Raw genomic sequence first — 15,811 nt, 5'->3', positions numbered from 1 at the left:
AATGCCTTATGATCGATAAGGCCCATTCACAATAATCACTTTCTGCGATAAGGAAATGCCTGTCGCGTACTATCGCAGAAGTTGACCAAAGTTCAAATTTACGTTGTGCGGCACGAGGCATACACACACCAGTACAATTTCCACTCTGCTTGCATGTGCAGGCACTGCATAGGTATGTCTCAAAAACGTAAAAGATAGTTAATTGTGTGTCGCGGTCGAAGCTTGTCAAAAGTCGCATTGCACAAAGTGATACTTTGAATGGGCCTTCAGTCTATACCACTCATGGCAGGCACACATACACTCAATCCTATGCGTAACTCGCTACCCTTGCTTGCATGATCATCGGGACACACACACACACACACATAGCCAGCACATCTACACAGCACGACCATGGTCATTATTCCGGATAATCTTGATATTAAAGCAAAAAAATACTCCAGCACTGACTGCACACTGCAGGCCTGGCCTCACTGAACACACACCTAGTACAATAATAAGCCACAGTCCAAAGTTCACGATCACAGTGATAGGGTTTCGCCCACAGAGGGGGCAACTTCGACGATATCGTCTCATCAGATTAGCTTCACACATGTCAGCAGAAATGTTCAGTATGGTATAATGGATTCTTTGCAATGTGAAATGATATGGAAAGCCCTAGAAAAAGGAATAATTGGATAAATATGACTAGAATCAAGCAGAGACATTAGCTTCATGGAGGAGTTCAGGGTCCTTTTCAACAGAAAGAGGGAGAAAGACAGAGTCACCCTAAAGGGTTGCTGTAGATTTACATGTTCTCGAACTCATCCACTCTTGATCTCGTGTTTCCAGAGCGGATCTGTCGCAGTGTCTTGTACTTTTCACGTCCGGCCTTCTGGTTCTCCTGGTGGAGCATGTCGGTCTTGGTCAGCTTGCTGGAATCCTTGGCGGTGGCCAGTTGGCTTCCCAATTTCTGTGGACAAAATGCAGCAAAGGGAGGGCAGTAGTTAGGCAAACAAAACAGCACTGTCTTGGCGTGAATGATTCGGCAAAGGGCCTGAATGAGGCATAATACATGTGGACTATAATTTTATAGAGTTTAAAAACAACATGCAACTGGCCATGAAGTACGATGCTGGAAAAGAAGGAGCTGCAGAAGAACGGAATCCACAACATATCCTGTCAGAGATCTCACCTTGAGCTGGTCCTGCATCCTGCGGTTCTTCTCAGCCAGAGACAGCTTGTCGTTGTCATGCTTGGCCAGAACAGATGCATCCAGAGTGGAAGCAAGCTCCTTTCCGCCAGCATCAGAATCACCGACATCGATATCACTGGCCAGCACTGTGAGTATATACGCACAAACAAAGGAAACAGCACAGTAGAGGTTTGATATACCCGAAAAAGAAACTTAATTCAAGTCTTCTGATTACCCTCAGTAGAAGGCAGATAGAATGATTGTTATTATAATGTTGAATACGATAATAAATGTATCTGCTCATACTGTAGTCATTCGTAAATGTGTACCAGTTACAGGCATACCCAATCATAAGAGAGATTTTGCATTCTGAATTTCAGATTAACCCCAAATAGGAATCAAAATTAATAGGAACCAAGAGTACATAACCCCCAGAGTGTGCAACTATGGGTACTGTCCCGACAGAATTTCAAGTTGACTAGTCATATTTATCCAATTATTATGATGCAATGAGCACTGTACACGGATTATCAGACGAATCCGGAACTTGTGGTTGACCAAAGCCGATCTGATCCTGTACAAATTATTGCAAAGAACAACGTGTGATGCGTTGACACCCGTACACATGTTGTAAATCACTCGTGCAAGGAGCATTGTGTTGTAAATCACTCGTGCAAGGAGCATTGTGTTATAAATAATGACGTCAACTTGAAATTCTGTCGGGACAGCAGGGTATGTGGGAGTTGCACACTCTGGGGGGTTATGTACTCTTGTAGGAACTCATTGTGGTTCCACTGGTTCCCATAAATGGAATGCAATTGTTGGGATACAGAAGACATTCCAGGTCTGCAGGTAGAGTTGATAATCAACATATGGAACAAAAGCAGATAGTTATAGAAAATGATACACGTATTAGGGTACGTTCTAAACAGTCTTGGAAAAGCTGGAGAAGTGTTCTAAATAGGGACGTTTAGCAATGGATCTTATAGTACCGTGTATACAGCTCAGTCTCAAGCAGGGGGCTGTAAATTTACTGCACCCTGACGTCAAGTGTGTACCGAGAAAAGAGAAAGCTACTTCCGTAAATCATTGCAACTTCGCGTCCAAGTTTTCGAAGTTTAGAGTTTTGCTTCTGTACTCATTCCCAGACTCGAACTTTCTTTCAAACTCTCGCTTTGCTAAACGTCCCTAATATCCTCTTTGGACTATAGGAGATTCTTCAAAGGTGGTTGAAACTTGAAGACTGCCCGCATTTTGGGGTCAGTGCATGTGAACTACAGTAGTATCGCAGAGTTTACTACAATTCGAGTCAGTCAAGATCGCTTTGCCCCTTTGGCGCTCCGCGCGTGCAAAAGATCTCCGAATTCCTCGAGGTAGGTTTCTCAATTATTCCAGTTTCTTCGACTACCAGGTTTCTCTGAGAAAATTCGAATTCATCACAATACAGGAGCATATTTTGAAGAGCTTCTGACCAAGGCTGCACCGAAGGATACCATTATTCTATGTTTCATGTAGATTCCTGCAGACATGACGTACCTGCGGATGAAACGATGGATTCTGGCTTTTCTGGAACTGCAATGGGCACCACCCTTGTAGCTGCCGCCGCTGCAGCAGCCTCTGCTGCTCTGGCAGCCTCCATGGCAGCGGCCTGCGCTGCCTTGGCGTCAGCTGCAGCCTGGGCTTGAGCCTTGGCGGCAGCAGCAGCAACCTCAGCTTGTCTCCTTGCCTCCGCTGAAGCAGCTGCAGCCTGAGCTCTTGCTTCAGCATTGGCCGCATCCAGCTCGGCATTCTGCTTCTCAGCTTGCTTGCGTGCCTGTTCGGCAGCCTCGAGCGCTACAGACAAGAGAAAAGCAAATCAATAGTCACAACTACAATGTTCACAGCACACAAGATCGTGAACATAAACCAAAGTGATCACCGCTAAAAAGAACTCTGAATGCACAAGCAATAAGAGGTAATAGGCATTCGTTGCAGCATGTTCACAGCACACGCTTTCAATGCAAGGGAGAAGGAGTTAAGATAATTACCATCTGAAGCAGACTTCGCATCAGCCTCAAGCTTCTCGAGCTTCGCACGTGATTCTGCCTCCAATGTGGCGAGTCTATCGGACATCTCCTTCTGCTGCTTTTCAGACTCGAGGCGAAGGCGCTCAGACTCCTCACGCAACTGCTTGGCTTGGTTGAGCTTGGCCCTGTGATAACCACGACAACCAATAGTACATGTGTACTTTCAAGTAGCAAGAAGGACCCATGAGTGTGTGTGATCCCCGGTAGCCTAATCGGTAGGGCACTGTGAACAAGGCTGACTCTACATTACCAACGTGCAGGCGAGGTTTCTGGTGTGGTGAAGGCCTACCCATGGCCGCACCGGAACTTCACCAACCTCGTCTGCAGTGAGCACCTTCTCACAACAGTAGTCATTGGTGATGACATTTTTTACTATTGAGCAGCTGACGAGCTGAGAGAAGGACGCCATGGGCAGTAGTTGGCGAAAGAATGCGCAGACACAACGAAATTACAGACCCCAAAAAGCAGACAGGAACAAAAAAAAAAAAGGGGCAACGACAGGCAACAACAGTCAGAGGATTGTACCAGTTACGGCCGGATTTCATGTCCCAAGTACTAATTACGAGATCAGGGAAATTTTCCTACGTCCTTTAGAAAGATAATGAGGGTCTGAACCGGGGCATTGCCCCATACAGTTTAAATGGTCGCAAGACCGAGACTCTACCAACTGGTTTAGGGTTGTAGTCAGGAGCACGGTTTCCCATACAGTGTGCCCTCGCCTTGTTCACGCTGTCACCGTGAAAACAAGTTACTCCTTCTATGTAAAGCTTGCACAGGCATGTGGTAGAAACAATGTTATAAAGCACCGCAGATAACTGCAAAGGTATGACACCTGCACCACGGGATGCCGCGACACGTCGAAAAACTTACTTCTCCAACTGCTTGGTGAGTCTCTCCTCCTTGGCAGAGGCCTTCATCTGCTGTATCTCAACGCTGTCCTTGTCACGGCGACGGATGTACAGCTCGTGGTTGCCAATGCACAAGGAGAGAATGCGCTTGTTGATCTTCAGGCGTGGAGAGTAGAAGACGAAGTCCTGCGGCAGTTACACATGTAGACAACAGCAGAGTACAGACGTTGTCAGAACTGCATGGCAATCTGTAATCACTGTGCAATGGGTGGGAATTGTGACAGGCTCGGACTCCGCGAGTAGGTAAATGGTTTGGCTAAGTTCATGCCTATGCTATGGTGCTGATATGCAAGCGGAGCTCGCTGGCCGAGGAAACGCAATGCACACCAGAATATCGCAAACGAAAGCATTCTATCATGGGACGAGGATTTCACACATACCGGCGCCTTCTTGTCAATGGGCTTGATGACAAACTTCTTGTCGTTGAAGGAGATGTTCTTGATTTCGCTCCATGGGAAACCAATCTTTGGGGTAAGCCTGAGAAGCGTTAAAGAAAAACATGACATGGACAAGAAAGAAAAGACTATGAAATGTGAATTCCAAAAAGGTTTTACCTTCAGAGTTGCACACATCCAGCTAATACTATAGCTACACCAAACATGGGCAGGAAAACAAGTAGGTGTGAACGAATTGACATTCATCAATCTACAACAAGCAGCCTGTCACACTTACTTGTCGCCAGAGGAAAATACATTCAGACCAAGAGCATCCACACCCAAGTACAACTCGCTGCCCTTCTTGTTCTTGATGTCGAAGTAGTTAACACCATACATCTCAAGATCCTGAGCAATCTTCAAGTACTCCAGCATAGCATCTTCCCTGCAGGTTACAGTGACAGACATCACACCGTCAAAGTTAGAACCCATAACAACTGCCCACACAAGTAAAGCTAACGAACGAAGACATCACACCAGGGATGATCAATGGTGCATAGCTCAAGGGAAACCAAGGAGATGAATAGCCCTTACAGCCAACAACTGACTGCAAATATAACACGACAAATACAGTTGTGACAAGTGAAATCCGACACTTGCCATAGGGGACAGCGCCTCAAATGGACATCAATGATGTAATGCACTGCACCTAATTTGTACTATAGAGCCGTATGCATCCCAAACAGGTCGAAAGGTCACAGCTTACAGTTCACAAACATGGTACACATAAGGAGTATTGGTATCCAATTCCCATTCATTTTTGCCAGCACCTTTTGAACCTTGACTGTGATGAGTACGAATTCTGTCATCAGACAGATAAAGTTGTATGCAGCACATGTACTGTACGTATGCAGGGCTGCAGAGGCTGCAGGATGCACGGTGCAGTCCCTTATGCCAAGTGTCGGATTTCACTTGCCACAACTGTAGTTGCATGTCCGTTTCTCGCCTGGCGCCACACCCCCTCCCCCCGAATCGGGCTCCATACACATTCAGTACAATGCCGCGAAATAATACAGCAAAATCCCAAGGAAACGAGTTATGAAGCAACTATCCACGACTGTAACAAGATAATAAGCAGCTCTAACACACCTCCAGTGCACAAACCAACGGCCTTCCAACTTGGAAGGAAAGGGGGAAGGTGAGCGCAGCGAAAATGTGCACAAGCTACATCCCACGGCAACAAAGAATGTCAACCGTTACAGGATGGTCCTACTAAACCATGAACCTTCCAAGTTTGATGGCTGTTGGCTTGCACACTGGAGGTGTGTTAGAGCTAGGTCTCAGGTCGCTGAATGTCTCAGTAGCCTGTCAGTTTTGTGCCCTGTTACCGCGCTTTCTGACTGCGGATTTGTGAACACTGCAATTTACACTGTCTTCACACATGTACTGGCAATACCCGGACTTGTTTTTGCAAACTCTGTACAAATTCATCCCATCAATCCCCTATGCAAGACAACTCAAGACAATCATACGTGGAGCATGCACCGGTGTGCGAAGGATAGATAGGTAGGAGTTAGGAATCAGCGACTGAAGCAGTTCCTGTAGTTAAAGCAGAAATTATCCACTTACACCGGTGCTCCTAAATGCTACACACCGATGCACACATCGACAAAGCTAGCACTTACTTGAGCATGCCACGGTGCTCGGAGTACCAGGTGACAATACGCTCTTCCCACTCGTTCATATCCAGATGATGCTGGTCCAGAACTCTATAGCGGCACACACACACGCACACACACACACACAAATACACGTGCATACAGGCTAAATGGGAGATGCCTCTGACTCCGTTGCAAAAAGTGGTTATTACTGGCAAGCTAGTAGATATACATCCCAATGTGATACAGAGGATTCTACGGACCGTGGCCTGCACATTCTGTATGGATTTGGGTCATAATCAGGTTAGCTGCTGGTGTGGCTGGAATGTAACATACGCCAAAGTTAATCCAGCCAGGCCAATCATCTGGATGGCAAATGCCTCAAGCATTACTAGCAATCCTATATTTTCAATAGACAAGGAAACAGGACACATTTGGGAACAATTAGAAAAAGGACACATGTTGCAATTAACTTTTCACCTCTTGGGCAGGATCTTGTCAACAGCCAGGAAACCTTGCTTGTGGGTGCTCTTGTCATAGTCACCAAACTTAGCATGCACCTAAACACAGGAACAGGCATACCAACCAACAACAGAGTAGAAGTGAGACTTGTGTGGTATGTCCTTGTTTGGAGGACATCATTCAGACTTTGTCACACGCAACCACCCTCGTACATGGCACAACACAACACCGTATGACACACACACACGCGCGCGCACACACACATACACACATCTAGGCCTTCTCCACACCCACGAACATCTCCGCAATTGAAAAACCGTTCGGGCATTGTAACACCATCGTAAGCTGGACATTGGCTGAGTTCTGTGCACTTACTGCGTATGAAGCCAACAGCACTGCGGTCTCAGGTGGGCAGTAGATGTCTTCCTTCAAAATGAGCTCACGAATTTGAAGGTAGAACAACCGCTGCACCGACAGATATGGACAGACAGACATGCACAAGGACAGAAGTAATGGTTATTTGAGCTAACTCTACAAAGCACACTGTTCATCCGGTCATTATCTATCCGAATCAACAACATTCACAGCATTGTGACGTAAGCGCTGGTGTTACCGTACGGTTTTTGTTTCTATACCGTCACTTTATGCCTGATCTGATTTCATGCGAAAACGGTACGAGTATAATTGTACTTGTAGTTCCTTGGTCTTTTCTCTTTTGAGTATAATATTATTATGCTTATTATGACGGTATATCTCTCGTATCGCACGATTACCGACGAACAACAGACTGCGACTTTTAACACTAGCGCGTTTTCAAGTGTGCGGCAAGCGCTAGAACCGAACGTTGCCTGGAGCTGTTGTATAAGTATTTCGGTGAACAGCACTGTTCGCTGAGTTCAACGTCATGTGTACGAGGGTTCTGCTCGTACACGGATGGATTGGTTATGTTCATGCGATGTTGTGTGCACAGTACATTGTATGACTGTGTATTCTGTAGTTGCTGCTGCATGTAATTGTGTAGAGCTAGTCGCAGATACTAGTGGTCCGCCAGCTGGCCAACTTACCTGAGTGACTTCTTGGATAAGCTCCTCACCGACATCCTCAGGATAGAACTTTGCACGGAAGTCAAGAGAAATCATGCCGTCCTTGTCCTTCTTGATATCCTGGGACAGGATCTGTATGTCAAAAACAAAACAGTCGTCTCGCAAAAAATGTATGTGGGAACAGAACTGGCGTTACACAGCCAGCTTGGGTTTGCAACCAAGCATACCTTCTTGTCCATCTTCAGCCATCCGACGCTGTCTTTTGTGTCCACATACTGGAGTCCGAAGAACCATACTTCACGGAGGGTGATGGACTTCAAGACCTGAGAGCCGCGAGGTACACCACAGAGGTAGTATCGTGGTTAGTCGACATCGAAACAAGAAAAAGGCAAACATGACGAAGTGACAAGCACGAGAGACAACTAGCTTACCTGCTCGAAGAGGTTTTTGCCAGTCGTTGTCGCCTGGATGGTGAACTCCAATTCGGAGTCTACGGTAAGTACACGAACTGAGCTCTGAGTGTGAAAAGACCGACAGAGTGACCCATACGTAAATGGGTGATACAGAAGGTAACATCTCTTGCGAACTAACTAACTAACCTGCTTCGGCATCCTGGCAGGGTTCCCGCTTTCGCGTATAGCGACCCAAACCAATATCTAGTAATCGGACAGGAGAAACCAAGGTGGATTCGACTATCAACAACTGCTTGTTCGAATGGAAGAAGTTCCTGTGCAAATTGTGACATCAAAATACACCAAGAAGATGAGTTCCGGATATCGGATGGGGGATCGCGGCGGCAAAGCTCGCTTGAGTTGAGGCCGAGGGCGTGCGTACACGTCACCCATGTATCCAAACTCGCCATACGTATGCCGCCCGACGCAAGAACACAAAACGCAGGCGCCGCTAGGCCAAAGCCGCAAAAAAGAAATGCGAGACGCTACGACTCGTACCGGTACCGAAGAGATCGCTAGCCTGGTACCGGTATACGGCCGGCGCGGCCCGAGGCCTAGGCTAGGGTTCCCTGCTGCACAGGGGGCCGGGCCCCCCCGGGGGGGGGGGGGGGGGGGAGGGGCCTAGGGGTAGACTCTTGAAGCCAACTCAACTGTCTTGCCTGGCAGATCTGCAAATCTGAGGATAGAACTGTTTCGTTCTTTTGGCTTTGTGGTGGACCCTGTGTCTGATGATGTAGCCAGCCAATTGCTGGGGTTATGGACTCTTGGTTGTACATACGCTCCTGGGCTATGGGAGCGTATTACTTTTTGTACAATCAGCAGGAAAGGGGGAATCCCGGATCGAGAAGCAATGGCCAGGCAGGGAGCCCTACACCGGCCCTCCTCCCCCACCACCATGTTAATTATTAATTTATTATGATTATGATCACCCTCGGCCTCGGTGCTTGTACGCCCTGTTTAGTTGTTGTTTACCAGTGTTTACCGAGCCAGCAGAAGCAGTTTTGTCCAGTCATAAGTTCATAACCTACCATTTACACGTATTGTATCCAAGCAAGAGCACAACCACCAACCCAACTGTAGCATTCTGAAGAATTGTAGTAGGGGAGAGACAATCATGCATGCAGATTTCTTGTCGCTTGCTCGTTACGGTCGTGCTCGATAACAGTTGCAAAATGTGCTTATCGAGTACTGGAAAAGCTTTTCAGCCAATAACCCACAGGAAAAACAGACAGATCAAGCCACTCATGGTATGTAGAATGGAGAACTGTGATTCCAAGTGGTCTAAGTTGCCTCACTATCCTGACATGCTTTAACGAAATTGAATGCCTGAAGACAACCAACAACGAATCACTTGATCGTCAACTGACAACCTATGTCATTCATAGGTAATAAGTGACCAATTTTCACTTATCTTCACCCCATACAGTAAGAATCATACGGGCGCAGTGAGCCATAATATGCGCACAGTATGAGCATACCAGGACTGAGGTGAATAATGATATTAAATATTCTACTACAACAATAACATAACATAATAGCCTGGCAGAGCAGGCAAAGCGAACTAAATAAGTGAAAGCCATTCTGCTATCATTGCTGTTGACTCGATCCGGCAACACCAATAGAGCCAACAAAAGTACGGTCATGATGTCAGTTGTACGAGTGCTTATCGGAAAAAAAGAAGAAGAAAAAAAAGCAAACAGTATTCAGTGTCTAAGAAAGCTACAACATGTACCGGAAGTAGAAAAAGAATAAGAAAAAAACAAAAGGGGAAAAGCACAGGAGGATTTGCAGAGGTGTATTTGAGAAAAATAGACATACATGCACACGCCGTACAGACAAGACAGATAAATAAGAAAGCCACTGCAACTGGTGGCATGACTTGAGAAAGTGTGCCTCACTCTTACCTCAAAGACTTAGTATGAGTTAGATACATGAGAACACACAGATATAGATACGAGTACACATGGACAACTACCGTCAAACAAAGATCAAGCAAAAGAAAAACACCTATTAATACCATAGAATTTGCGTGTGATGTAAATCGTGGCGTTTCGTGAATCGTGTTCGCACATAAATAATTATTAAACGGCGGTGGCTCAATGTCTCAAGTTTCAGGTTTCAGAGCAATATTGATTATTGAAAAGTTTTGCTGTGATAATATATGTGAGATACTACCTAGTCAGGCATATTATGACTTGTTATTGATATTAGTACCTGGACAGTGAGAAGAAAGGAAAAGAAACAGCATTCGGGTGTTACCAGTTCATAGGCTTGAGGAGTAGTTACGGGGAAAGCATGAAGAAGAAGAAATGTTGTAGAGGTGGCACTAGTCATGGCAAGTATCCAGAACATTATCTCCCTTTGGTCTTCCCCATTAGCCAGTGGCCAGATGTCAGTAAAGAAAGAGAAGAGGACTGAAGATGATCAGTAGCCAGGCATTCAATTCTCTACCATGCAATAAGCCATTCCTATAAGCTTGCAAGTTACCACACATAACATACCATTATAATTTTGTTTCTTTAGTTGAGGGAGGGAGCAAACTTGGACCATATACGCGTGCCAGCCTCTTCTCGAATGCAGACACCATCTGCTTCGCTACTTCATCGAAGAACAGCCGAGAAAGGTTAGAGTGGAACGAAGACACAAACTCAAAAGAAATCTGATAACACAAAACACACAGTAAACACAAGAACAAAGAATATCTCCCAACAGCCAATGCATTGATACACAACAGCTTGTGCGACAACAAATAGTTTGTGCCGTGTAAAAATCTTGAAGAAAAAAGCAGGGTTCTTCACACAAAATCTCTGTTTTCTCTCAGATCACACACCATACAGATTAATTGGAGCAGGCTCGGGCAGATGAAGATTTGAGTTCAAGCCAAGTGAATACAAAGTCATTCATTTGTGAGTCTGCTTTCAGTGATTTGATATGTTGATCTTCTTGGGCAAAGCATATGTTCGAAGGCTCAGTACTGGAACAGCACTGAATAACAAGGGCACGCTCTGTACATTAGCCTGTACACTCGGGAGTAGTCATGAAACTCTGGTGCAAGGTAACACATACAATGTCCACAGTACTGTCCGGCACTGAAGCACGAGTGAACCAGGATTTCATCAAGATAAGTGTGCTGGCATGCACACAGCGTGGCGAGTCCACTATGCATATGGAATATAGTACACGAAGAACAAAAACGGCCTAAGCTACGACTCCGATCTCACTCCTGTTCTTCAGCGCCCGGCAGTACAACACACCAGTGGGTGATAACTGCCAGTAGAGTGCTCGATGCAAGCAGTGCAGAGTGATGACCTTATCTGCAGATGTGACACTATATTGTATAAAATAACAATTTTATCATGACATGATTGAGAACAAGCTAATAGGTGACAGCGGATACCAGCCAACTACGGCAAGAAAAGCAATGAAAGACAAGGAGACTTACCTCAAAGTGAATGTGAGCATGCTTTGTAGAACCACTTGGAGAAGCACTAATATGCCACGTGCTTTCTAAACTCTTGAAGAGCCGTGAATCTGCAGAAACAGCCTGAACACCAAACGTCAGTAGAACTTTGATCAAGATTCAGTACATCATCTTATTGTGCATATGCCGCAACACATGGTGTAGCATATATCTGTCCCGACAGATTCAATGTGCCGCGACATGCCCGCCACCACGACAATTACAGTATTGATCTAAACTTGCAAGAGGAATGGATTATTGGATGTAATTGGTACAACCACACTTGGCGGACGGACACCTCCATAGTTTAAAAGACTAAAAGAGGTGTCCTGTACATGTATTAAAATATATGTACAGGACACCTCCACATGCAGGACACATTGGTTCACTCCCAACTGCTTCCAAGCTAGCTAATCTGTAGTCAGGGCACATGTCAATTCGGAAGAGATAGGGTCTAGTTTCATGGGTGCATGAAATTGAGAGGTTGCCTGATACTCCATGCAAATAAAATATCTTAGGGCCATTCATTACTGACAACAGAACAAAGAAATGCAGGACTTGTTTCAATTTACAAGATACAGTACATCTGTCAGAAACTTTACGACCAAAACAATTTGTGGCGGTGAAAGGAAAAAAGAGAAGAATATGCAAGGGTGTAATGTGCATTGTACACATGTTTCCAGCAAATGACTACCGTATATTCTCTAATATAAGCGCAGGTCTCCATTACTAGCACAGTCTCTAATACTAGCACACTGTGAGCACCTTTCGAAACATTATAGGCACGGTCTCTATTATTAGCACGATCTTGGTGGAAATCAATGCGGCATGCATGATATCTAGCATGTATTTCTTCTTGCCCTGTATGGATGTATTGGTTGAAAAAATATAAGCACGGTCTCCAATATAAGCGCGGTCTCCAATATAAGCACGGGGTAGAGGGGTGTTGAAAAAATATAAGCACGGCGCTTATAATAGAGAATATACGGTATTTCATTTGCTAAGACTACATGTACAACAGAAGTCTCATCCATGGACTCGTGGGCACATTTGTTCATAAAAAGCACCGTAATGAAAGACAAACCAGGGAAACTTTATTCAGAACAACCATAGAGAACTTTCTAAACTAGAATCCCACCTGCTTTCAAGCGTAAGCTAGGATTCAGTGTACAGTAGTCATGCTAACCTTAACCAAGGATGGCTCCTTCAGTGTTAATTGCGACGTGTATTTCTCTAAGACTGGTGGGAAGCCCACGACGAGCTCAGCTGTACCAGTTGCTCCGGAGTGTGATAAGACTTTCGATGCACGACACCAAGGTACAAAGTGACAGTAGCTGTTCACGTTGGACACAACTGAGTAGACTTGTTCGGGTGTGTACCTGCAGTGGTCAACACGCAAGCATGCACAGCTTTCACATCGACTGATCTTCTTTTCGGGTCTGCTTACATACATGAATAATTTTTCGTCCAGGCACCGGCTTTTTCCACAAATTCCGGGTCTCGAACTGACATCCGGTATTGTTATTTATACCTCACTCCATATTCACCCACATACAATTGGCCATCTACATAAGTGGTGAATATTGCTGAATATTCACCGCTTATATTCACCACTTTTCGATACTTACATTGTACTGTAAAGAGAGCAGTACTCGGTGCTGCGCTTGATTCCTCTTCAGTCAGCGCACCGGAGCTGTCGAGTGCCCTAGAAAATGTCTACGCTAACTTCCGTAGACAGGACTTTTCAGAGTACAAACGAAATTCCTTGCTTGCCATTGCCGCTGGATCCGCATGTGACCAGGTGCTGACAGTGAGCATCTTCACAGACGGAGCGTTCCAGCGAGCAAACAAGGTTTTGGACGCTCAACATGTCAATGGCCCGATGATTGCGGATCAAGCGGCAAGCCAGGAATTCCGTTTGTACTCAGAACAGCCCTGTTCAAGGACGTTAGCGTAGAATTTTCCTACGGCACACAACAGCTCCGAAGCGCTGCCTAAAAAGAAAAGAAGTGAGGGTAGAACCACTTGGCTCGCTGTTATAAACCGACTCCCGAATTGGCGTGATGATCGCGGATTGGTCAAATCTTCGCGTGAAACGAAACCTCTCTCTGATTGGTCAAATCTTCGCGTGAAACGAAACCTCTCTCTGATTGGTTAAATCTTCGCGTGAAACGAAACCTCTCTAATGATTGGCTCCCGCCAGAAAGCTGCACGAGCGTGTTCTCCATGGTGATTGGCACGAGCGTGTTCTCCAAGGTCGTCACCTCCCATGCCACATGCACCAGTACGTGTACACGATCGATTGAACAAGATTCTGAACACGCCGCCCTCCGATTCAGGCAAGAACACGCCAGTCGGTCTGAAGGCTCAGTGAAGCAACAACGACTTACGTTAGTTCTGCGTACATGTACATGTATGACCAACAGGACTCGTTTGTTGGGTTTTAGGGACGAGAGGGTGAATATGGAGAGGTATAAGTCTAATATTATATGGATCCACTATAGAGTGATGGCCTACAACCCAGTGAACCGGAACCTTGCTGCCCTGACACAGAGAAAGGCAATACCCAAATTTATGACAATGGATGTTGGAATAGCTCCTCCCTTGCAGCATGACATTGCACACACACGCACGCACACACAAACCGCATGTGCGCGCACGCACACACGCACACACTCTCAAATTCGGGACCACATGAGTGGTTGACGTGCGCTCACAAACTGCTCGGCTGGCTGTGCCTGTCATCACTCCTCGACCCACTCTCAATAGGGATGTCCAATGTTGCCACACCTAGAGCGCATTGTACTGCTGGCCTACAGTACTTCTATTGTACGAGCTAACCATGCTGCATCAAGAGTAAATATGACTGTACTCTCGACTGCATGTATTGAAAAGTGCATATAGAAACCCCAAGGGATGAAATTGACAAAGAGTTTCGAGGAAGCTATTTCTCTTACCCAAGAATTTTCTGTTCTGAGAAGTGAATCTCTTTCTGTCCGCTCGGAAAGAAGCTGGGAAGGCTGGGTATACCAGGGAACCCCATTGCTGACCTAGCTTGTATTGTCCTTGTCCTGTAGCATCAAAGGGAGTAAAATCGCCAGTAAGCACAACAGCAACAAGTCTGAATCAGACTACGCTGCTGTAACTCACGATGATGTAGTTGGCGCTGTATGTGCTGAGTGAACGGCTCGGCAAGCACACCGCGTCCAAAGTAATCGACCAGCCATTCTAGGTAAAATAAGCTGTATCCTATACACAACTGCAAAGCTATGGCTATGTGGAAGACAGATTGTGACGAACAACGAAACTGAATTTACGATAGGTTCAGACAAGTACAACGACTTCGATTTCAGAGGCTTGGAAAACGTCTTCTTTTTTTTGCATCCTTTGTCGTTGCCCAAAAAGTTCCCCGGCGCGGCGCTAGATACCGAAAAGTCCACGAGTTCTGTGACGTAATGACCTGGGTTGAGCAAGCTTCATGAATCATGACGCAGCGTTTCGATCGCGATCGCATTGGAAGAATCATCGTCATACCCTACATTATACATAGCTATATTGGAAAGGCTTTCTGTCTAAAGCCTTTCCATATTGGAAAGGCTTTCTGTCTAAAGCCTTTCCATACTGGTGCTCGATGTTTTCAGTTTGGGGACACCAAAATTAGTGTACCGCTAAAGACACGTAGTCGACACGTTGTTGACACTTTGTTGACACTTTGTTGACACGTGACCCAATTACCGGCCTACCAAGTGCCTTTGGCGACCGCTAACAGCAACTGTGGAACAGTGCAGTGCCCTTTTTTGGAGCAACGTACGAGTAGTGCCCATGGATTATGACCCCGCGACCCCAATCTACGTGGCGGTCCGCAATTCGCTACTTCATACTGACTGGCGTCCGGCATCGTCCCGAATTTGGCCACAATCTGCTCTCGGGACCCTATAGGGCTCCCTGACCTGCTCCATCTCCGCCATCGTCAATGTACTGCGCATCCACCCAGGCCAGGACTGCACTTACTTACGGGAAGGAGTATTTGCAAGATGGAACCTGGGAACTGGAAGACGACGAAGAGGAAGCGTGGGAATCCGGCGGCAATGGCTGGGATGTAAGTCCAACATTGCTGGTGCCAGAGTTGCCACTGCTTGCTTATAAGGGAATCATGTGTGTTGCCTTTTTGCCTTTTCCGACGTCCTCCTCCGACTGTACTCCCGATCCCAGGA

The 15,811-nt window shown here is 46.0% G+C and overlaps 2 protein-coding genes across 2 annotated transcripts; both read right to left on the bottom strand.

Annotated features, from left to right (window-relative positions):
• Positions 1 to 396: 396 nt before the first annotated feature.
• Positions 397 to 8,449, bottom strand: LOC135829280 (moesin-like). Its single transcript, XM_065341684.1, has 14 exons — positions 8,285 to 8,449; positions 8,117 to 8,200; positions 7,913 to 8,008; positions 7,707 to 7,817; positions 7,018 to 7,107; positions 6,661 to 6,740; positions 6,208 to 6,291; positions 4,821 to 4,967; positions 4,529 to 4,625; positions 4,111 to 4,274; positions 3,202 to 3,365; positions 2,711 to 3,007; positions 1,175 to 1,320; positions 397 to 952 (listed from the first exon to the last, which is right to left on the bottom strand). The coding sequence occupies exons 1-14, from the start codon at positions 8,294 to 8,296 to the stop codon at positions 788 to 790; spliced, it is 1,737 nt and encodes a 578-aa protein (XP_065197756.1). The 5' UTR covers positions 8,297 to 8,449; the 3' UTR covers positions 397 to 787.
• A 1,035-nt stretch (positions 8,450 to 9,484) lies between these two features.
• Positions 9,485 to 14,966, bottom strand: LOC135829272 (coenzyme Q-binding protein COQ10 homolog A, mitochondrial-like). Its single transcript, XM_065341677.1, has 6 exons — positions 14,748 to 14,966; positions 14,555 to 14,668; positions 12,784 to 12,976; positions 11,580 to 11,681; positions 10,639 to 10,796; positions 9,485 to 10,351 (listed from the first exon to the last, which is right to left on the bottom strand). Exons 1-5 carry the CDS (start codon positions 14,822 to 14,824, stop codon positions 10,641 to 10,643), a joined length of 642 nt encoding a protein of 213 aa, XP_065197749.1. The 5' UTR covers positions 14,825 to 14,966; the 3' UTR covers positions 9,485 to 10,351; positions 10,639 to 10,640.
• Positions 14,967 to 15,811: the final 845 nt, after the last annotated feature.

This window comes from Sycon ciliatum, chromosome 1 (assembly GCF_964019385.1).
Source record: "Sycon ciliatum chromosome 1, ocSycCili1.1, whole genome shotgun sequence".
Classification (NCBI taxonomy): domain Eukaryota; kingdom Metazoa; phylum Porifera; class Calcarea; order Leucosolenida; family Sycettidae; genus Sycon; species Sycon ciliatum.
Note: the sequence above shows the minus strand (reverse complement) of the source record. Positions and strands in the feature narration are given on the sequence as shown.